The sequence below is a fragment of the Prionailurus viverrinus genome, chromosome B4, assembly GCF_022837055.1.
Source record: "Prionailurus viverrinus isolate Anna chromosome B4, UM_Priviv_1.0, whole genome shotgun sequence".
NCBI classification, from domain to species: Eukaryota; Metazoa; Chordata; class Mammalia; order Carnivora; family Felidae; genus Prionailurus; species Prionailurus viverrinus.
The window spans coordinates 123,458,429-123,479,162 of NC_062567.1; the positions used below are offsets into that span (position 1 = coordinate 123,458,429).

Genomic DNA, 20,734 nt, shown 5'->3' on the forward strand with positions numbered 1-20,734 from the left:
ATATCCCATCACACGCACATAATTTTTTTAACCAACCTCTTAATACTAAGCATTTGTTAAATTTCCTATTTTCCAATACCATACAACCTGTAGTTGTGGATTGGATTAAACAAAAATCTCTGCAGCCGTGGCTCAAGTTGTGCAAATTACCCGTTTACCCTTTTCTCTGAACTGTTTAAACAATTAGAACGAATACGCTTCACTGGTCTGAATTATGGGATAATTGGCACCGAATCCGTCCCCTGGTCAACATTATCCGACAGAGACTTCCAAGTGACACCAGGAGGCGCAGTTTCCCAGCTCCGCCTCAGCCACATCCGGGTTCCACCGCAGGTTCGGGCCGGGAGCAGGCGGAACGTTTCTATCACGCCACCAATTAACCTGCGCGGCGGGGACCATTTAGGCCTTCGCGCACCGCTCTTACCGGGCGCTGCGGTTTGCTTGGGGCAGCCGAAAGCGGGCGTGGCGGCTCTGCTGGCTTCTCCCTTCTTCGTGAGCAGCACAGCATGGACGTGCTTGCGGAAGAGTTTGGGAACCTGACGCCGGAGCAACTGGCTGCACCCATCTCTACTGTAGAGGTGAGGGCTGGGCACGCGGAGAGCGGAAGGGGCCGGGAGCGTCCGCAGGAGGCGTTGCCCGAAGAGCTCGCGTGGCGGAGGGGGGGGGGAGGGGCGGCGGCGGCGGCGGCGGCTTCTGCGCATGCTCAGCGCGACGGAGCGGGTCTCTTCCGGAGCGGGCCGCCGAGTGCACGTGGAGGGGCAGAGCTCGGAGGAGCGGGACAGCCCCCCGCGCTCGCGGCCTTCGGCTGGGGTGGGGGCCCTTCAGGGTTCGTGTGTGTCCGGGAAGGATTGGCTCTCGCTCCCACCTAGTGGGACGTAGTGCACGCTCCCGGGTTAGAGGTGACACCGAGGTCCAGGGAGCTTAGGCCACCTTCGTGGGGTCCCACATTTGCCGGTGGTGGTGAAACCAAATCGTCTGAATCCCAGGCTAGTAATCCTTTTAACTTGGAATTCAAGTTTGGGCTTTAGGAGTATTTTAAACGCCCTGGAAATTTACTCACAACACTTTGAAAAAGGAAATTGTGTATTTTGGGGAATAGCCCCGTACCTTTCGTGAGTTAATCAGAAGTTAGGGATAACTGCCCTCCAGTGAGCTGTCTAGAGAAGTTCAGCTGTGGACGTAGTCTTATTTTCTGGAAAACCACATGTAAACCCTCTGGGCCTCAGAGGCTTTACCGTCATGGAATGGGGGAAATGGAGAAATCGTGAAGGGAAAGCTTTCAGGTAGAGGAACGGGACACTTGAATATCGGTAGGTGACATAGTAGGTCAGACCGCCTGATGTTTTCGAGGAACTACGGTAGTATTAGAGTGAAGAAAAGTGGAGGAAGAGAGATGAAAAATAGGTCGGCGAGGGTCCTGATTATGAAAGGTTTTGATTTTTCATAGACCTCCGAAGGAGCTATGAAATGCTATTGAAGGGATTAAGCCGGAGAGTGACATGATCGGTGAATCTATTGGATTGTAATCTTTTCTTTATATTTATTTGACAGATTAATGAGGTTAATTATGATTAGTCTATCAGATTCAATACATGAGTGTCTACAACACACTGATGATCATCAGGCAATACTGGATTTTTAACTCTTTAAGAGTTAATAGTAAGAGCCAGCATCTACTGACCACTTGCTATGTGGCAGGCTCTGTTTAAGCCTAATATGCATTGTGTTATTGATTTTCTGAAATAAGCACTATTTTCACCCCATTTTGCCAATGAAAGACTTTGGAGGCCCAGAGAGGTTACATGATTAATCCAGTGTCAGAAAGCTGTTAAGTAGCTGATCTGGATTTTGGACTCTGCCAGTCTGATTTTAGTCTTCATCCTTAAGATGAAAAGACTGCCTTTTCAAAGAACTGAAGGAATAAGCTTAGAGGATTTGTAAATCTTGTCTGACTTCGCACAGCTGTGAAGGGACCAGAACCACAGTTCCAGGCTTCTGATTCAGGAATAAAAATTCCTCTTCCTGACCCCCTGTGTCCAATCCACCATCACATCTTTCGGCTCCTGCCTAGTAAACCCATTCAAGTCTGAAGCTTCATTTCTGCTACTGTCCAATCTGGAACCACTTTCCTGTCCTACTTCCTAGGCTGCCAACTTGTCTCACTCCAACCTGTTCTCTGCTCTGTAGCCAGAGCAATTAGTTTAAATGATCATATTGCTTCCTTGGTTAAAATTCTTCAATCTCTGCCCTGTGCTCTTAGGGCAAAATCTAACGTCTTGACCATGTTTATAAGGCTGTCCTCAGTCGGGTCACTATTTACTTCTCCAGGCTCTTTTCTCACCACTTTCTCCATCCTGCCCTGAGATCTTTCTACTCTACTTTGGATTTTTCTCTCATTCCTCATTATAGATTTACATACAACAAAATGTACAGATACCAAGTGTTCAGTTACATTTGTTTTGACAGTTATGTATACCCAAATAACTACCACTCAGTACAAGATCTAGAACATTTCCATCACCCTAGAAAGTTCCCTTGTGAACCCTTTTGAGTTTATAACCCAAGCACCTTTACTTATTTATTTATTTATTTATTTAAGACAGAGAAAAGGAGAAGGGGAAGGGGAGAGAATGAATGAATCCCAAGCAGGCTCCATGCCCAACGCAGGGCTTGATCCCAAGACCCTGGGATCGTGACCTGGGCCGAAATCAAGAGTAGGATGCCCAACTGACTGAATCACCCAGCACCCCTCCCTCAAGTGTACTTTTTGATTTCTGTCATCATAGATTAGTTTTGCCTGATTCCTTTCTTTTTGTTAGTAGACTAACTTTTTTTAGAGTAGTTGTAGGGCCACAGGAAAATTGAGAGGAAGATACAGATCTATATACTCCACAAATCCCCTGCCCCCACATCTCCTCTTTCTTGAAGAATGTTTTTTACTTTCTCCAGGTTGTTTGCTTCCCTTCCTGAGCACTCCCTGCCACCCCTTTTTGCTGGACCTGTCTTTTGTTCAGGAGGTGTCCTGAGAATAAAATAAAGTGTGAAGAATGCTTGGATCATCAAGAGATTAAAGTATATTCTGTTTAAGAAACCTGCGGGGGGGTGTGTGTGTGTGTGTGTGTGTGTGTGTGTGTGTGTGTGTATACATACATATACGTGTGTGTGTATATATACATACATATACATATGTATGTATATATATATTTGTATGTGCATACACATATATGATTCCCATAAAAGTGGTTAAAATTTTAAAATTGTTCTTTTCATTTTGATTTATTTTCTTTTTCTGTGATAAAGTAAGTCATTTTTGGTATATTAAAATAACTTGTAAAAATATTGTGATTGCAGCCACAGAGTTCTGATATTCTTGTTTTGCTTCACAGGAAAAATGGAGGCTGCTTCCAGCATTTTTAAAGGTAATTGTGTAATATTTAATACTTAGTGGTTATTTTTCAGATGAAAAAGGGCAAATTCATCTTTTTTCAAAGATTAAATGTTTATCATCAACTAATAATTTTTGACTTTGCACAACTATGTGATTTGCTATATTTTGGAAATACAAGGAATTAGACCATGACTTAACCTGTGTCTAAGGCGCTAGTTGGATGAGTGGTAATCTAATTTTAGAGAAAGGCTGTAGTATATGCAGTAGCACAGTGGTGTTGGCAAAAGTGGTGATGCTCCAGGTGGTCAGAGAAGGTCTCCCAAAGGAAGTGAGACATAAACCACATCTCAGGAGGACAGAGCATGCCTTGATAAAAGTGCTCGAGTGGAGCCTCCATGGCATCTGTAGGGACCAATGACCAGTCTGTTTGGCTGGAACGGATGAGTGGATAGTCACAGAGACTGCTGAATATAAGGTAGTCTAGGATCTAATTCAGTTTTCAAGAGCTTATGCTAAGAAGTAAGGGGTACCACAATGATAGATCATTTGACACCCACTAGGATGGCAGTGATCAAAAAGAAAGGTAACAAGTGTTGATGAGGATGTGGGGAACTTGGAAGTTTCCTGGTGGGAATGTAAAATGTTGCAACTGCTTTGGACAACAGCCTGGCAGGTCCTCAAATGGCTAAACAGAGTTACCATGTGATCCAGCAATTTTCCTTATTTACTCAAGAGAAATGAAAACACATCTTCACACAAAAACTTGTACACAAATGTTCATAGTGGCCAAAAAATGGACACAACCCAAATGACCATCAACTGATGGATGGATAAATAATATGGTTTATCCATACGGTGGACTATTATTTGGCCGTAATAAATCAAGTGCTGGTTTACTACAGCGTGGATGGGTGTTGAAAGCATGTTAAATGAAAGAATGGAGACTTGAAAAATGAGTAGAGTCTTATTTGACTTAGTTCTGTGTTACAGGCAGAAGGGAGAGTGCTGGGAGGGGATGCGGGGGAAGCTGTCAGGGTTGGAATTCTGACCAGGTTTGAAAGCCATGTTAAGGACTTTGGCTTTTCTTCTAACAGCAATAGGAAGCTATCTGAGAGGTTTTAAGAAGAGTGACCAAGAATGAAATAAAGTTGTAATAAGGTCAAGGGAAACCTTTTTTTAGTTATAAATCTTTTGTGTTTTTTTTAAAGAAACTATAAGCAGAGGAGAAAGGGTGATATTTATCATTCAAAAAAAGGGGACACAATTGGTGGCACAAGGTCCAAGAAGAGATAGAGGGTTCCATACAGACATAAGACTGGTTATTTCATTCATTCATTCATTCATCCATTTATTCAAAGTTGGGATTCTCCTTTACTCACACCACCTTGACATTTATTTGTCCAAGAATAAAGGTATGATGATTTTAGTATATAACTGGAGACAGGAACACAAAGCTTATGAGGCTGCCAGTGCTGTTGGTCAACAGAATCAAGGCTGTGTTCTTGGGCTGGGATGGCAACTGTGAAGAGGGACAAACATACTTAGTTTTGTACAAGTACCAGATTGGGTGTGTTTGACTTCATAGCATTGCTTTACGAAGATAAAAATTACCTTTTGAGTTTTAGTTGATGAGTCTGTAAGGTGGCCTTGATTTTTTTATAGTGGTGGTGTAATATCCAGAATGAGGGAGGCAGTGGCCCCATGGTGTGCTGGTCATACTGTTGAGAACATTGTCCATGAGTTCAGGGTGCCCGTGTTAGGAGGAACACTGACCAACTGGAGCATGCCCAGGAGCAGGCCATCTGCTACCGAAGGGTCTGGAAAGCGTGCATGTGAGACATAGTTGAATAGTTCCTGTTTGGCCTGGACATGACATCATGAAGGAGAGATAAAGTAAATAAACAGACTGTCGAGAGCAAGCCTTTCTCTCCAGAAGGACAGTTAAGTCCAAGGGCTGGAAACTGGAGGAAGGCAGACCTCAGATCAACATAAGGTTCAATTTCTTCCCCCAATAATTAGGACTGCTTCTGAATGGGATGGTTTCTTTGTAAACCAGTGAGATCCCAAAAAGGAAGTGTAATTAAAGCAAAGGCTCTATGATTATGTGTTAGGAACGTTCTAGCAGTGCTGAACTCAATTGTGCCTGAAGATTAATATTGAAAAAAGAGAATACATACGGTCCTTTTAAATTCTAACATTTTGGAGTCTTTGTTATTGTTTCAGTGTTTTCAGTAGCAGGAGATGTAGTATCTCTGCAAATTCAAAGTATGCAGAGAAAATCTTGCCTTATTTGTTAGCTTATGCAGAGTCGTTAGGTATATTCAGATATTCCTATCTTGAATTCCAAGTGTCAGGCTGATTCTCAAGGAGGAAAATTTGAGGGGTATTAGTAGGATGGGGGAGAGATGGAATGAGGACACATACATGTTAAGTTCTAAGTGAAATTCATGGATTTTTTTTTTCTGTCTTTGGTTTTGAGAAAAATCTGAAGAACATCTGTGGTTAGAATCGGTAACATAGGGTGTTAATTTGTCACTAACCTACTTTATATTTTTTGTCTGTTTAGGTGAAAGGCCTCGTGAAACAGCATATAGATTCATTCAACTATTTCATTAATGTGGAGGTAAGCAGCAGGGCCTAGAAGTAGAGAGAGGGGCGCCTGGTTGGCTCAGTTGGTGGAACATGCGGCTTCTGATCTCAGGGTCATGAGTTGGAGCCCCATGTTGGATGTGGAGCCTACTTAAAAAAAAAAAAAGTAGAGAGGAGAATTGATTTAAGCTAGGGACATTCCTAATGGTGTTCTTTTTCCTACAGATAAAGAAGATAATGAAAGCCAATGAAAAGGTTACAAGTGATGCTGACCCCATGTGGTACTTGAAGTAAGGAATCAACTACTCTTGATTTGCTACTTTGATTACATCTAACATTTTTTAAAGTGAATGTGGTTGTTACCAAAACTGTATGAAAATAACTCTCCTTATCTGTTTAATAAGAAGGTAATTATCAAGTGCTCAGTTTTGAATCAGTAAACTAATTATAACAAGTAGAGTTATGGTTGAGAAGTACTGAAACTATTAAGGTTTAAACATTTTTTAGAACAATATTGAACTGCAAGAAAAATTACCGAAGTAATACAGAGTTCCATATTATCCTGCGCGCAGCCTATGCTGATATTAACATCATACCGAACCATACCATAATTAGCAAACCCAGGAAATTAGCACTGATAATAATACTGTCAACTAATCTGCATGTCTTATTTCCAGTTTTCCCGCTCAAGTCTTTTTTTCAGGCCCAGGATTCCGTCCAGGGCTCTACGTGATGATTAGTTCTCAGGTCTCTCCTTAGTCTCCCCGAGCCTGTGACTGTTCCTCACACTTCCTCGGTCTTTTATCACCTTGTCACTTTTGAAGAATTTTGATCCATCGTTTTGTAGGAAGCTCTTCAGTCTGAGTTTGTATGATGTTTGCTCATGATTCGATTGGATTGTGCATTTTTGGCACAGAAGTAACGTTTCGTGCCATTCTCACTGCATCATAGCAGGGTACAGGTGTCAGTATATTTTACTATTGGTGGTTTTAACTTTTCACTTGATTAAGATGGTGTATGCAGGTTCGTCCACTATAAAGTTACTATTTTTCTTTTTGTAATAAGTGCCTTAGGGGGAGATCCTTTGATTGATACTATGCAAATACCTACTAACTTTAGCCTGCAAGGACAGGTCTTACAAGTTACTGCTGTGTATTTGCCTGTTGGTGAGGCTTTCTTGCTATCGTTCCTTATCCAGTAATACTGGAATTCTGTTGTAAGGAAGAGCTTTTTCTTCCCTTTATTTATCTCTTTTAACTTTATTTATATTAATGTGAACTCTTGTATATTTTAATCTATGGATCATAATCCAGTAGTATCATTTTATTGCTTAACTTGTCCCAGCTTTGCCCAAGGGAGAGGCTTCAGGTTGATTTCCATGTCCTTTTGGCACACTGCTGCTCATTTTCAAGCACTCCTTTACTTTCTGGCACCATGAGATGTGGTTGATCTGGTATTTTCCCTGTCTTAGCCTGGAATCCACTATTTTCCCAAGAAGCCCTACTCTCTTTTTTTTGGATAATAGTGTTTAAAAACCAAGATAGGGATACTAAAGCCTTGGTAGGCAGAGTAAGGAAATATATGTGTATATACTAACCTCTGCATCCACACATCAATATTTCTATGTCTTACTCATTTTTACATATATTTTTAAAATCCCACTGTACGAACACCTCCTGTTTCAGTCCACCTCTGCAGAACTCATTCTAACTAACCTCTTTCCTTATTTGTAACTTTTATGTCTAAAATGAGAAACCTGGCTCTCACTGACCACTCTATTTTTACTTATTTATTCAATCCTAGAATATGCGTAGTTTCAGAATAGCTAACTCATACCTCTGTGAGAATAAAATTTAATTAGAGTACAATATCTCTGTATTGCTTTTTTGTCTTTATCTTTACAATATCCAAGCAACATGCTGTTTCCAAAGCTACTTAGATTTGTCATTTCCTTTCTCACCTTCTCAGGGCAGTTACTTATGCATTTGTAAGGCAGGAAGGTTTGTTTTCCATTTTGGCTCCCCTTCTGCATCCTGGTAGGTTTTAATTACGCATTTAACTTTTGGAGTATGTGAAACATGGTTGTAAGAGTGAGAGCTATATAAAAAAGTATTTTCGGGGAATTGTCACTCCCTTCCCAGTTCTTTCCACACTGTTGCCAGACTCCCAGTAGGTAACCAATCTCCTTAGTTTCTGTTTTCTTCCTGTGTTTCTTTTGCCATAATGAGCATATACAGATGGTCCCTGACTTACAGTGCTTTAACGTAAGAATTTTTCAACTTAACAATGGTGTGAAAGCTATACGCATTCATAGAAGTTGTACTTTGAATTTTGAATTTTGATCTTTTCCCAGGTTAGCAACATGCAGTACAATCCCGTCTTGTGATGCTGGGCAGCGACAGCCACGGCTCCCAGTCGGCCCTGCAGTCACTAGGGTCAACAACGATACAGTTACGATCCTTCTGTTTTTCACTTTCTATACATATTCAATGAATTCCATGAGATATTTAACATCGTATTTTAAAACAGGCTCTGTGTTCTATGATTTTGCCCAAATGTAAGCTAATGTAATTTTTCTGAGCACGTTTAAGATAGGCTAAACTAAGCTATGATGGTTGGTAGGTTATGTATATTAAATGAATTTTCAACTTAACAATCTTTTCAACTTATGTTGGGTTTATTGGGCTGTAGCCTGATTGTAAGTCAAGGAAGAGCTGTATCTTTTTTCCTCTTATAACCTCTTCTTTCTTATATGAATAATAGCTCTTTTCATTAAATAATCATCTTTAGGGAGCTATCTTTCCAGTATTTTTTAAAAAGAGATTTATAGTAATTTCTTTAAAAATACTCTGATAGTATTTTCCTTCCTTTGTAGAACTGTACGTACTATCACTTCAAGATCTCCCAATTATAATTTTTAATTTGTTGTTCTTAGCAAGATAAGTATTTGTCAAAGTGTAATCTTTGCATTTGGGAGGAAAATAGCTTGTTTATATGTTCGTTGAAAAGCTGTAACTGGTAATGGAATAATTTGCTTTTCAGATATCTTAATATCTATGTCGGGCTCCCTGATGTTGAAGAAAGCTTCAATGTAACTAGACCGGTATCCCCCCATGAGGTAATTATCTACCTTACCATGATTGAATTTGTTTGCCTTAACTCAGAGTCTGTGCCCTTAACGTATGTTCTTGAAATGACTTTAGAATAGGGGAAAATATCTCTTATGAGACAAAGTTAACCAAAATAAATTAGCACTTGTATAATACTATATTAGGAAACAATTCTGCAGTGTTTAGTTTTTCATTTAATCCTAGTTAATCTGTGCTGTCATATAGGTATGTCTCCTGTTCGTGTCCTATTCTGAGCTTTTGGGCAGCCTTCCCCCTGCCCGCACTTGTTCCCTGCCCCAGCCAGCCACTTGTCCCTGGTACCATGTGCTGTCCATCTGCACAGGTGACTGAGCACATGTTTTGAGGGTCAGCAAGCATTGTGTTAGGCAGAGGAGACCAAGGACAGGGGCTCACAGACCATTAGAAGAGATAGGTGGGTAGGAAGAACATTTAATCACCAGGATTTTAGCAGAGCTACAAACAAAGGGTTGTGGAACAGGTCTGTTGGCTTTTAACACATTCTACATTCTTCTTGAAATTCTTCTACTTGGTGTCCATAATTGGGAATTGATTCAGGAAAGAAAATGATTTTTGTAGATTTATCTAGTTTGTGTTGATGTAGAACTAAAATGTAAAGCAACTAGGGAAAGTAGCAGAGTAATCTTCATTAAACAAGTAAGTTAGAAAGTTAGGGTTGTTGTCTGAGCATTGTTAAACAGGAAGTACGATCAAGTAACCAGATATTTCACACAGGTAAATTTTGTTACTTAATCACCGAGTTTTGAGTGTCAGTTGAACATTTGTCTTGTGCCTCAGCATTGAGAGATATACAAAAGAAATGAGACCCTCTCCTTCCTCAAGGAGCGCATACACTTGTGGAGAGCATAAACTAACAAAATACTTGAAACAGACACCAGGGCTTGCACACCTGACTGCCTGGAAGGGTAAGATAGGTACAGTAAGTGAAGTTGTGTTGAGGTTTGGAATGTTGGAAAACGTGTGCACCAGTATGGCTTTCCCCGCTTCCCCATTCCTTCTCCATTTGCTGGAGTTTTCTAATTATTTTAGAACTAGGCAGCCAATTAGCAAATTCCACGTCCTTTTCTGAACTACATCACTGAGCGTGAGAAGAGAGAAGGCAAAGTAGTTTGAAGTAGTTCGAGAAGCCTGAGGCTGCAGTTGTCATAATTTTTCTTCCTGATGTTGGAGAAAACATACGGGCATTATTGCAGTAAGAGAGAAAGGGCATGAAGATTCTCGGAGGGATTTTGATCCTTGGAGAGATGGGGAGAGTCAGAGAGCAGGTGGGTGGGCAGCCAGGGCACCCACAGCAGGAGTGGGGGGGGGGGGGCGCTGCTGCAGAGCCCCCAGCACAGCCCAGTCCTGTGATAACAGAGAGGCTGAGGGCGGCAGAGGGAGCTCACGGGAGTAGTTTGGGGCCTGTGGAGAAGGTCCCTGTGTTTACCACATCTGTTGAATTTCATTTCCATTTGAAGGAGAGGAGTTTGTTAAAACACACACATGTTTACCTATCATGGGTGTTACATTAGATTTTTAATAAAAATGAGATTCTGTCTGTAAGGTAGCCTGTTCCAGGAACTATTCTAAAAATATGTATTTATACCCTTGGGAATTAAAATGATTCTCATTCCCTTTGTACGTAGGAGGAGACCAAGGTGCAGAACTGAAGTGGTACAGCCAGTGTTTGGGCATAGACGGCAGGGTGCACACTCTGAGCCTCTAGGCCACACCGCCTTTGGAGTGGCCTGAAGGAGACAGCTCAATCTAATTAAATATAAAATACTCATCAGTAATAAGGGTATCTAATATTTTTGGATCTCAGGCATTGGGAAAGAAAGGCAGAAAAAGTTTAAACCTAACTGTCTTTGGTTCACTTGAAGCCAGAGGGAGGATTCAGTACCATGAATTGTATGGTTGACGTTCAGAGAGATTCTCTTTTTGAGAGTACAAGCCACCTGATCACCATCAGTAAAACAGGGAAGTCGTTGAAGATTTGGTGGAGTGCCGTGTCTGACTATGTGGTCACGGCTCAGAGAAGGGCTGAAGATTTGGTGGGGTGTGCCATGTCAGGGCATTTAGTGAGTCATCACCTTGTCAAACTAAGGCACACACCAGTAATCTCCAGAGTTCCCCAAATGATTCAGAAATTGTAATATGATGTGATGAACGATTTGTGCTATAAGATACCACTTGTTAAGGAATTTTGTGAACAGGGGTGCCTGGGTGGCTCAGTTGGTTGGGTGTCCGACTTTGGCTCAGGTCATGATCTCACCGTCGGTGGGTGTGAGCCCTGCATTGGGCTCTGTGCTGACAGCTCAGAGCCTGGAGCATGCTTCAGATTCTGTGTCTCCCTCTCTCTCTGCCCCTCCCTCGCTCAAGCTCTGTCTCTCTCTCTCAAAAATAAATAAATACTAAAAAAAATTTAAAAACAAAAGAATTTCGTGATACAGTTAGTTTCTGTATGTGTATACTTTAGGTATCATACTGGTTGTTAACCACATTGGTAACTACATTGATTAATTTCCATGGACCCAGTTGTCAAGGAACAGTCTAACTGCTTCACAGATGGGAAGCAGACTGATGATGGCATCAGATAGTGAGAAGAAAGTCAGTACCAGATTTATTGTTCCATTTTTGGGCTGTTAGGGCAGAGATGCTGTGGGGATGTCTAGATCAGTGGCCAACATCGTTCCTCATGGAGAAGGTAGGCTCCTCACTCCCAGTGCCCTTAAGGCAACACATGGAACAGACCCAGTTCAGCATAGGCCATACTGCTACCAGAGACGGAATTCTTGGAAGCTTCAGGACTCTTTGATTTCCAGGGAGAAGGAGCACTGACTGTCTGATTCTCTTTCAGTGCCGTCTGCGGGACATGACGTACTCTGCCCCCATCACAGTGGATATTGAATATACCCGAGGCAGCCAAAGAATCATCCGTAATGCCTTACCCATTGGCAGGTGAGAAATGACATCTGAGTTAGAGCCACACTGCCTGCATTCTAGCCCTATCGGGTGACCTTGAGCAAGTACTACAGTTCCCTTTGCCCCATTTCCTCATGTGAAAAATGTGGGAAATGGTGTCTGCTCCATGAGAGTCTTTTCTGGGGATCCAGTGAGTCAGCCCAAGCAGAGCACTCGAGCAGTGTCCAGTGCAATGCTGTGGTTGTTGTTGTTTTTAATTGTGAGGTCTTTTCTGTAAAGCTAAGGAAAATGCTTTCATTTCCTTCTGAAATCCAGGCTGTTAGGGAACCATTAGATAAGATAGCATTTCAGTGAACCAGGCTGTTAGGGAACCATTAGATAAGATAGCATTTCCCTATAACTAGGGAAATATACTGACTCATCTGTAGAAATGGGCAAAACCCACAATATTGGGAATTTGATAATGGTGTCGGACTTTAAACTTTGTGCAAACCCTTCCTGGCCAAGTGTTTTTTTCACCCTTCAGAAGTGCTAAAGGCATGATAAATATCCACAGGTTCAGTGAATATGCACCATTTGTTGGTCACTTGTGATACACTCTGCTGGGTAGTCCAGTAAATAGAAGATACTTAGATACAACTCCTATTGGCTGTCTTCATTCCCAGCTGCCCAGGAAGGCAGGCTTGAATAGCTGTGGTACCATTTGGTATGTGCTGTGGTAGGTCCAGAGTAATGGAAACACACAGGTTTAACAAATCCTTCCCCCATAGTGCCCTAAAGGAAGGGGCTCTTTGTGTTGCTTCTGTCCTCACTCTTCAGTTAGGGAAATAAGTTGGGATATTAGAATATTAATCTTTGTTTTAGCAGGACTGTTTATCAGTGTTAAGACCTTTCCTCTTTCTCATATACAGACCATAGTGTGTCCAGTTAAATCTTGGATCATTAATAAATTATTACCCAGATTGAATATGGTGAAGGGAAGACTAGAGAGACAGGAGCAAAGCATAACTAGTACGATCTAGGATTTAAATCACAGTTAAGAGGAGGCAAGGAAGGGCATGCATGTAACTAGTGTTTGGTGGACACCTGCCATGTGCCGGACTCCGGGGTAGAAGATAGCATTTTTTGCATTCCTTAAAGTGACCTTTGTGAATTAGAGTGCTCATATGTTCCATGCACTGTCTGCATTACAGACATTACCTTGTGTAAGTGTTGTGTGGGGTTTGTTTGAGCTAAAAAGATTTCCATTTAATCCAAGTACATCAAATAGCACATGAGAACATTTGCCACAAAGCAACCCCCCCATTCCTCCTCCCCCAGTCTCATTCCCAACCTCGTGACCATTTCTCTTATTCTGGTGGTCATCCCAGCCAGATCTTTAAACGCTGTGTTTATACCTTTATTTCTTGGTACGTCAACTTTAGACACTATTTATTACAAATTCTGAATTTCTCTGTTTTAGCCTGAAAATATCCTTAAGTGGACCTCTTTCTGAATGGTGACTTCACAGAACGCACAAATTAGCTTGATGGGGACTTTCGACACTTTGCACATGCCCCTCCGCTGTCCTCTGTAAATTGCAGGTGTGCAGCTATCTGACCAGTCATCTTCCCTTGTTGGCAAGCGGCCTTTTCTTCTCTCTGGCTTTTAAATCTTTGTCTTTGATGATTGTATCTTGACTGCTGTGTGTTTTGATGTGGCTTTCCTTTTATGTATTCTGAGTAGATAGGATTGTGTGAGTTTATGGCTTTCATACATTTTTGAAAGTCCGTAGCCACTATGCTCTCTTTGAATAGGACATCTTGCTCATTGTGTGTGTTTTCTCCATCTAGAATCTGATTAGATGCCTGTGAGACCTCTTCACTCTCCTTCCCTCTTATGCTCTGTGATACATTTCTTAGCTCTGTCTTTCTGAAATATGTTCGCAATAATTTCTTCAGCTCTCTTTTAATTCAATAATTCTGTCTGCAGCAGTGGCAGATCTATTATTCAGCCTATTCATAGATTTTTGAATTAATATTTTTCATGTAGAAGTCTTGTTTAGTTCTTTCTTAAGATTGCCTGGTAAGTCCTGATACTCTCTCGTTTCTTACTTTGCTTCATTGTGGTATTTCTGCGTAACAAATGAGGGTCCCTTTGTTGACCGTGAGTGAAGAGTTGCTGCCGTTTCTGAAGACCAAAGTCTGTCTGCAAAGTTTAAGGAAAGCCAACATTGGAGTTTTTGTTATCTGAACTAGAAGAGCAATTATCTGAGGAAATACTTCATTTCACTTGGCTCTTGATGTAACTACCCCTCCTCTGCCTTTTCTAAAATGTGAAAGACGAAAGCAGACCCGTTGGTGACATTTTGCCAGTGACAGGCTTTATGTGATATTTTCTTTTACTTTCAACAGAATGCCCATAATGCTGCGTAGTTCAAACTGTGTTCTTACAGGGAAGACGCCAGCAGAATTTGCCAAACTGAATGAATGTCCTTTAGATCCAGGTATGTGTGATTCCTTGGATTGGCTCCTGCTCTCCCACCCTTTTTTGGGCTTGCTTTTGCTGTTGGCTTTAACATTTTTTCTGAAAAACAATACCCACCTGAACTTGGACAAAACTGTGTTCACAGAACGTCTGGAAATTTGGCCCCAACTTTATTCTGAGGTCAACATTTCTAAAAGGAGTACTGTTTCCTCTTTGATTGCAGGTTTGAAACTTTAACACTCCAACATGTGTTTTATTGTTACGGTTTGTCAGACTTTTGTCTCTGCCCCATGATTTCTTTTGGTATGCGTAGAAATTTAAGAATAATCTTATGAAGTTACTTGTTTAGCTAGGTGGAAAAAAGTTCAGCCTATTTTAAATGCAATAAAGGGGCAAAAACCAAAAGTCTTTTGTTAAAATTTTAAAAAATTACATGTTTGTACTCATTTCTAGGCAGTTTATTTTGTAAAGTTTCAAGCTTAGCACTTAACAGAAAAATATTTAATTCCTCAATTCACGTTGATTTAATTTATAGTTGCTTTACTCTATTCCTTTAAAGTTACACTGGTGTAGAATCATAGAAGATTTTGAAAGAGGTTAACAAAGATCATGACTTTCCTAGACTATAACAAAATGGTGCATAAGTCAATATATTGCTTTTTTTGTTTATGTTCTGAAATTAAAATGAAGTCCACTTTATTTTATTCTGAATTGTATGCAAAAAAAAGCTATGATAATGTTTTATGGGTTTTATTGAGTATAGAAATTTTAGGAAACATAATCTTAGTCTACTGTTGTCACTGATTTGTTAGAAAAGGTAGGGCAATTTTGAACTTATATTGAAGATTGTTGCTTATTTCTGTGCTTAAGAAATCTGAAGACTATTTAACACATTTTTTTCATTCACCTCTTGTGTCTGTCAGATGCTGATAATATGTATGCCAGTAAGATCTGTTCCCTGTCTTCAAGTTTATTTTCTTGTAGCACATTTTTATAAAATCATTTGCTGATATGGTCATCAGTTCATAAAACGGTATCAGCAAACCCCTTCTAATTGAGTGTTGGTCAGTGCCATGGAGCAGAAGGTGACAGTTGTTACTAAATCACACTGTCAGAACAGGTGGTGAAACTTTTCTTGTTTCCTTTTGGCAGGTGGCTACTTCATCGTTAAAGGAGTAGAAAAAGTGATTCTAATCCAAGAGCAGCTATCTAAGAACAGGATCATTGTGGAGGCTGACAGGAAAGGGGCTGTTGGTGCTTCAGTTACCAGGTACGGAAAGCAGGGATGGTATTAATGGAATTATCAGTATTTCTTAACATCAGATGATTGTCTTTCAGGACAGAGGTAGCCGGTTATGTCTGGTAACAGGCAGCAAAATACTTATCTAACTGTTCAGTTTATTGTGTGAGGCTGTAAGCATGGAGTATTGATTTAAAATTTTTAGCAATGAAAAGTGTGTAAGACCGTGGTCGAAAAGGCCACTAGTTATTTTATTCTAGTTGAATTTTGTTGCATTAAAGGAACTTTGAAAAAAGAAATATAAAACCACTCTTCAGTTTTCCATGTTGTTTTTACTCTTTGATCATTCTACATGTATATTCCTACATGGAATACAATCAGAGATTACTTTATATTTAATATTTTTTGGATTCTGTCATGGACTTAACATCTTATTGTTAGTGTTCTTAACCAGCCTCTTTTACAGCATACTCCTTTTCCTACAGCAGCATCTCTTGTGTCCTGTAATTCTTTTCACTAATTTATTATCACTGGTAACTTGAAATTTGCAAATTAATGAGTTTTGGGAACAAAAAATATCATAGCATAGTTATGATGTCCGTATACAATAGTTTGTCTTCTGATGACCTGTAATGAATTGCTTAACTCAGACTTTGTGCCCCCTTTCTGATGGAGAGGCAGCTGACAATAAGTGGCCGTTTATTGAGCAGTCAGTAGGAGCCAGGCAGAGTAATGGTGCTCTACATTATTTGTCCCCTCAGCCCTCCAAGATAAGTGAGCTTATCTCCATTTTACTGCTGAGTAACAGGCCTTGGGCTCAGGGTCCTACTGATCAGAAGAGGTAGCCAGCATTTGAACCCAGATCTAATAATTCTGCAACCCATGTCTTTCTATTTTACTACTTTTTGGAACCGGGGATTTGGGATTTGAATCCCAAAGTTGTTCAGTAGCTATGAGGCACTTGGGTGGGCAGTTACACATCTTCTCTCTAAGCCTTTGTTTCCTCATACATGATTTGGAGACACTACTTCAAAGTAAGTATTAGTATGTAGGATATGAGAGCCAGTATAAGTGGGGTGGGTATGTAGCATCACATGTATGTAGCAGGTGATCAGTAGGAGTTACTTTTGTGACTATTAAGCTTGGAGCTGTTATTGGTTTTTTTAATGTTTATTTTTGAGAGAGAGAGAGAGTGCAAGCTGGGAGAGGCAGAGGGAGAGGGAGACACAGAAGCTGAAGCAGGCTCTAGGCTCCAAGCTGTCAGCACAGAGCCCAGTGTGGGGCTCAAGCCTGCAAACTGCAAGATCATGATCTAAGCTGAAGTCGGACGCTTAACGTCGACTGAGCCACCCAGGCGTCCCTGGTTTGGGTTTTTAAAAAAAAATTTTTAATTGTTTTTAAGTTTATTCTTTGAGAGAGAGAGCGCATGCACGCATGTGAGTGAGTGAAGGACAAAAAGGGAGGGAGGGAGGAAGAGAGCGAGAATCCCAACAAGCCTTGTATTGTCAGCACAGAACCTAGCACAGGGCTCAAACCCATGAACCATGAGATCATGACCTGAGCCGAAACCAAGAGTCGGATGCTTAACCGACTGAGCCACCCAGGTGTGCCAGAAATGTTTTTAGATCCATTAGTAATTTTGTAGTTAATAGATACCAATAAAAAGGGATTTCTTAGCTTCTTTTGGCTTCAATGTATATAATAAGAGTAAATATATTTTATTGAATTGTTGATTTAAATACTCCTAGTACATAGGGGCTCATTTTGAGGTTTATCTTTGGAAATGTATAAAATTGCTCATGAATGTACCCCACACTGAAAGCAATTCAGGTGGGATCAAAGTGAAGTAAATCAGAATGAATTGGTGAGTGTCACTCGTTGACCCACAACACTTTCACCATAATCTCAAAGCTAAAGAAACATCGTAGTAGATTTTAAATATTCGTGGAAGTGGCGAGTTGTGCATTGTTAAAAGGTATCTGTTAGGAAGGACCTTACAGATGGTTATTGATTGGTGAACCTTATTGATCATTGCTGTTGCATGTGACTAGCTTGAAACCAGGCAGGGACACAGTTTAACCAACTTTTGTTTCCCTGTAGCTCTACCCATGAGAAAAAAAGCAGAACCAATATGGCTGTAAAGCAAGGTCGATTTTATTTGCGGCACAATACTTTGTCAGAGGATATTCCCATTGTAATCATATTTAAGGTAAGGCTGCAGGTACCTACTGGAAATTGTAAGGAGTCTTTTTCTGGTTTGTTTTCATACGTAATTAGAAATTTGGAGGATAAAGAGTTCTAGGAATAGAAAGATTTGTGGCATAGATAAATTGTCAGGTGTGTAATATATTTTAAATTGAAAGCTACTAAGATCAGGATTCAGATATTAAAAAATACTATTTTTTAGTAGCTACACAATTAAAAATTTTAAGGGGGTAAAGTGAGAAGTAAACCTTCCACCCACCCATACCTAACCACCTAGTTGTTCTACCCAGGAACACCACTGTTACTGGTTTCTTGTGCATCTTTCTAAAGACAGTCTATGCCTGTACTAGCACATGAGTACATGGTAGAGTTTTGTTCTGTTTTTTACTTGCATACATTGCACACCATTTTTCATTTAGCTTGTTTTCTTTTTTGTAACTTCTGTCTTGGAGATTGTGTTATTAGTTGGTACAGAGCTACCACATTCTGTTTGACAAACTATTCTATCATGGCTGTACCACAGTTTAATCATCCCTCCATCGGTGGATACACACATCTCTTGCTGTTATAGAAATGCTGTAGTACCATGTTATACAGGGGCAGGGGTATCTGTAGACTGAATTCCTAGCAGTAGACTTTTCTAGGTCAAAGAGTTTAAGTTTTTTTTGTTTTTTGTTTTTAGTGTTTATTTTGGAGAGAGAAAGAATGTGCATGTGGGAAAGGCAGAGAGAGAGGGAAAGGGAACAGAGGATCTGAAGCCGGCTCCACTTCTCACTGACAGCAAAGAGTTGGATGGTGGGGCTGGAACCCACAAACCGTGAGATCACAACCTGAACCGAAGTCAGACATTTAACCAACTGAGCCACCCAGGCGCCCCCCAAGTTTGTTTTTTTGTGGACCCGGGAGTCTGGTGTGTTTCTACATAAATATGAATTTTAAAATTGATTTTTTTCAGCTTGTTTATGAACTGGTGACATAGAATCCAAAAGATATTTTCACACAGAAATTATGTTTAAATTGTATATACTTGTGACCGCACAGCAGCCCGTTTAACCTGCTCTGGGACCTAAATGTTCCCCACATTTTATGAACACTTGTAGTATTAGTCACTAAGCGAAATTTAAAAATACCATCATGTGATACAGTTGACCCTCAGCATTTGTGAATTTTGCACTTGTCAGTTATACGTGCTGAAATTTATTTGTGACCCTGAAATCATCACTGGTGGTGGTTTTACAGTTATTCACAGACATGCACAGGCTCAGAGCAGTGACAAATTTGAGTCCCCAAGCTCTATGTTCCCAGCTGAGGTCGAAGAAGGTGACATTCTGCCTTCTTGTTTCCACTCTCAAGCTGTAAACAGGAGCCCTTACCATAGTCTCTTTAGTGCCATGTTTTTTCACATTTTTGTGTTTTGGGGGGAGGGGGGATTTTGCTGTTTAAAGTGGCCCCCAAGCCAGGGGCTGAAGTGATGTCTATTTTTTCAAAGCACAAGAAGGCCATGATGTGCCTTATGGAGAAAACACATGTGTCAGATAAGCTGCGTTCAGGCATGAGTTAAGTGCTGTTGGCTGTGAGTTCAGTGCTAATGAGTCAACAACATACATTGAATAAGGTGTCCTTAAGGAGAAAGCCATGTCAAACAAGGTTCTGTATTGATGGGTGGAGGAAAACCTAACCAGAGGCCCGCAGGACACAAGTGCATTTCCCATTGGTTCAGTGCTTCAGTGTTCTCTCATTCAGGGTTTGCAGTGCCTCCGGAGAGCACAGCAGCCGAGGAGACCCGTGCCCAACTGTGTATGGGCCAGAAGTGAATCCTGACTAGGGCTGATCGAAATGAAGAGTTCAGTTTGAGTCAGTACTGAAGAGATCTTGAGAGTGGGGACGTGGGGTGATTTTAGGGGTTGATAACACTTGTTTCTCATTTAGAGTTAACTCACTTTGGAGTTAAATGTTCCTGCTCAGCAGTTGTTAACGATATCTGAAACCTTTTGGGGGCTGCAAGGGGAGAAAATAGAGAGCCTCTGAGATGGAGGTAACTAAGCTGGTTTAAAAGGAAAAAAGCATTTGGGTATACACCTCAGAGGAGTAAGAGAGAAGGACTTGAACTTGTCTTGTTGGACTTGTGACCCGGCCAGGGCCCAGGAGGTGGGGAGACGGACCCCTTCCTGTCAGGCTCTAGTTGGTCGCTGGGAGGGATGCCCCGGGCTGTTCCTGGGTATTGATCAGCTGGGTTCTCTAACTCAGGAAATAACTGCATTCTGAATGCAATTACATGGAGAGGACTGTAGGAGATTTTTTTAATGTTTAGTGCAACTTAATGTGCTTATAAGTTCTCTGAGATGCTGGCATTTATTTTCCTTTTAGGACAGTGATGATTGACAATGATGATCACAGTAGCAGTACCATTATATTGGGGGGGGGGGGGCAAAGAGAAGTCTTAAATGTGCTTTTCATTATATTTCTTCAAGGTTTATATTTTTAAAGAATGGAAGTAATTTTGGCATTTCTCGTAAGGATCCCCTAGTACCCTGCAGTGTCTTGTGTCCATAGCGGTGGTTAGTGGGTAAAGAGAATTTCATCTGACTGTGTAGAATTACATCTCCAGCAGAGGGCAGTGTGTTCCTATGCATCAAAGGACTTCTATGGATATTTTAGAGGCTTAAAGATGCATAGGACTGCATTCCTTAGACCAGAAATTACAAATTAATTCTAATGCTCATAGTCTTTTATCATTCGCATGGAAAATACATCACTAGACACATGGACACATTAAAATCAGAAAACCTTTAT

General features: G+C 40.8%; 1 protein-coding gene across 2 annotated transcripts in view; it reads left to right on the plus strand.

Annotated features, from left to right (window-relative positions):
- Window positions 1-407: 407 nt before the first annotated feature.
- The window catches only part of POLR3B (RNA polymerase III subunit B), a 103,502-nt gene continuing 83,175 nt past the window's right edge, over window positions 408-20,734 (plus strand). The window contains exons 1-9 of one of the 2 annotated variants that reach the window (XM_047864883.1): window positions 408-578; window positions 3,387-3,419; window positions 5,955-6,011; window positions 6,203-6,267; window positions 9,020-9,095; window positions 11,966-12,066; window positions 14,424-14,515; window positions 15,649-15,766; window positions 17,837-17,945. In XM_047864883.1, coding sequence (XP_047720839.1) covers window positions 507-578; window positions 3,387-3,419; window positions 5,955-6,011; window positions 6,203-6,267; window positions 9,020-9,095; window positions 11,966-12,066; window positions 14,424-14,515; window positions 15,649-15,766; window positions 17,837-17,945 — 723 coding nt within the window. In that variant the 5' untranslated portion in view covers window positions 408-506. Of the gene's footprint in view, window positions 579-746; window positions 987-3,386; window positions 3,420-5,954; window positions 6,012-6,202; window positions 6,268-9,019; window positions 9,096-11,965; window positions 12,067-14,423; window positions 14,516-15,648; window positions 15,767-17,836; window positions 17,946-20,734 lie in introns of those variants that run through there. The other variant, XM_047864884.1, reaches the window with a different exon arrangement.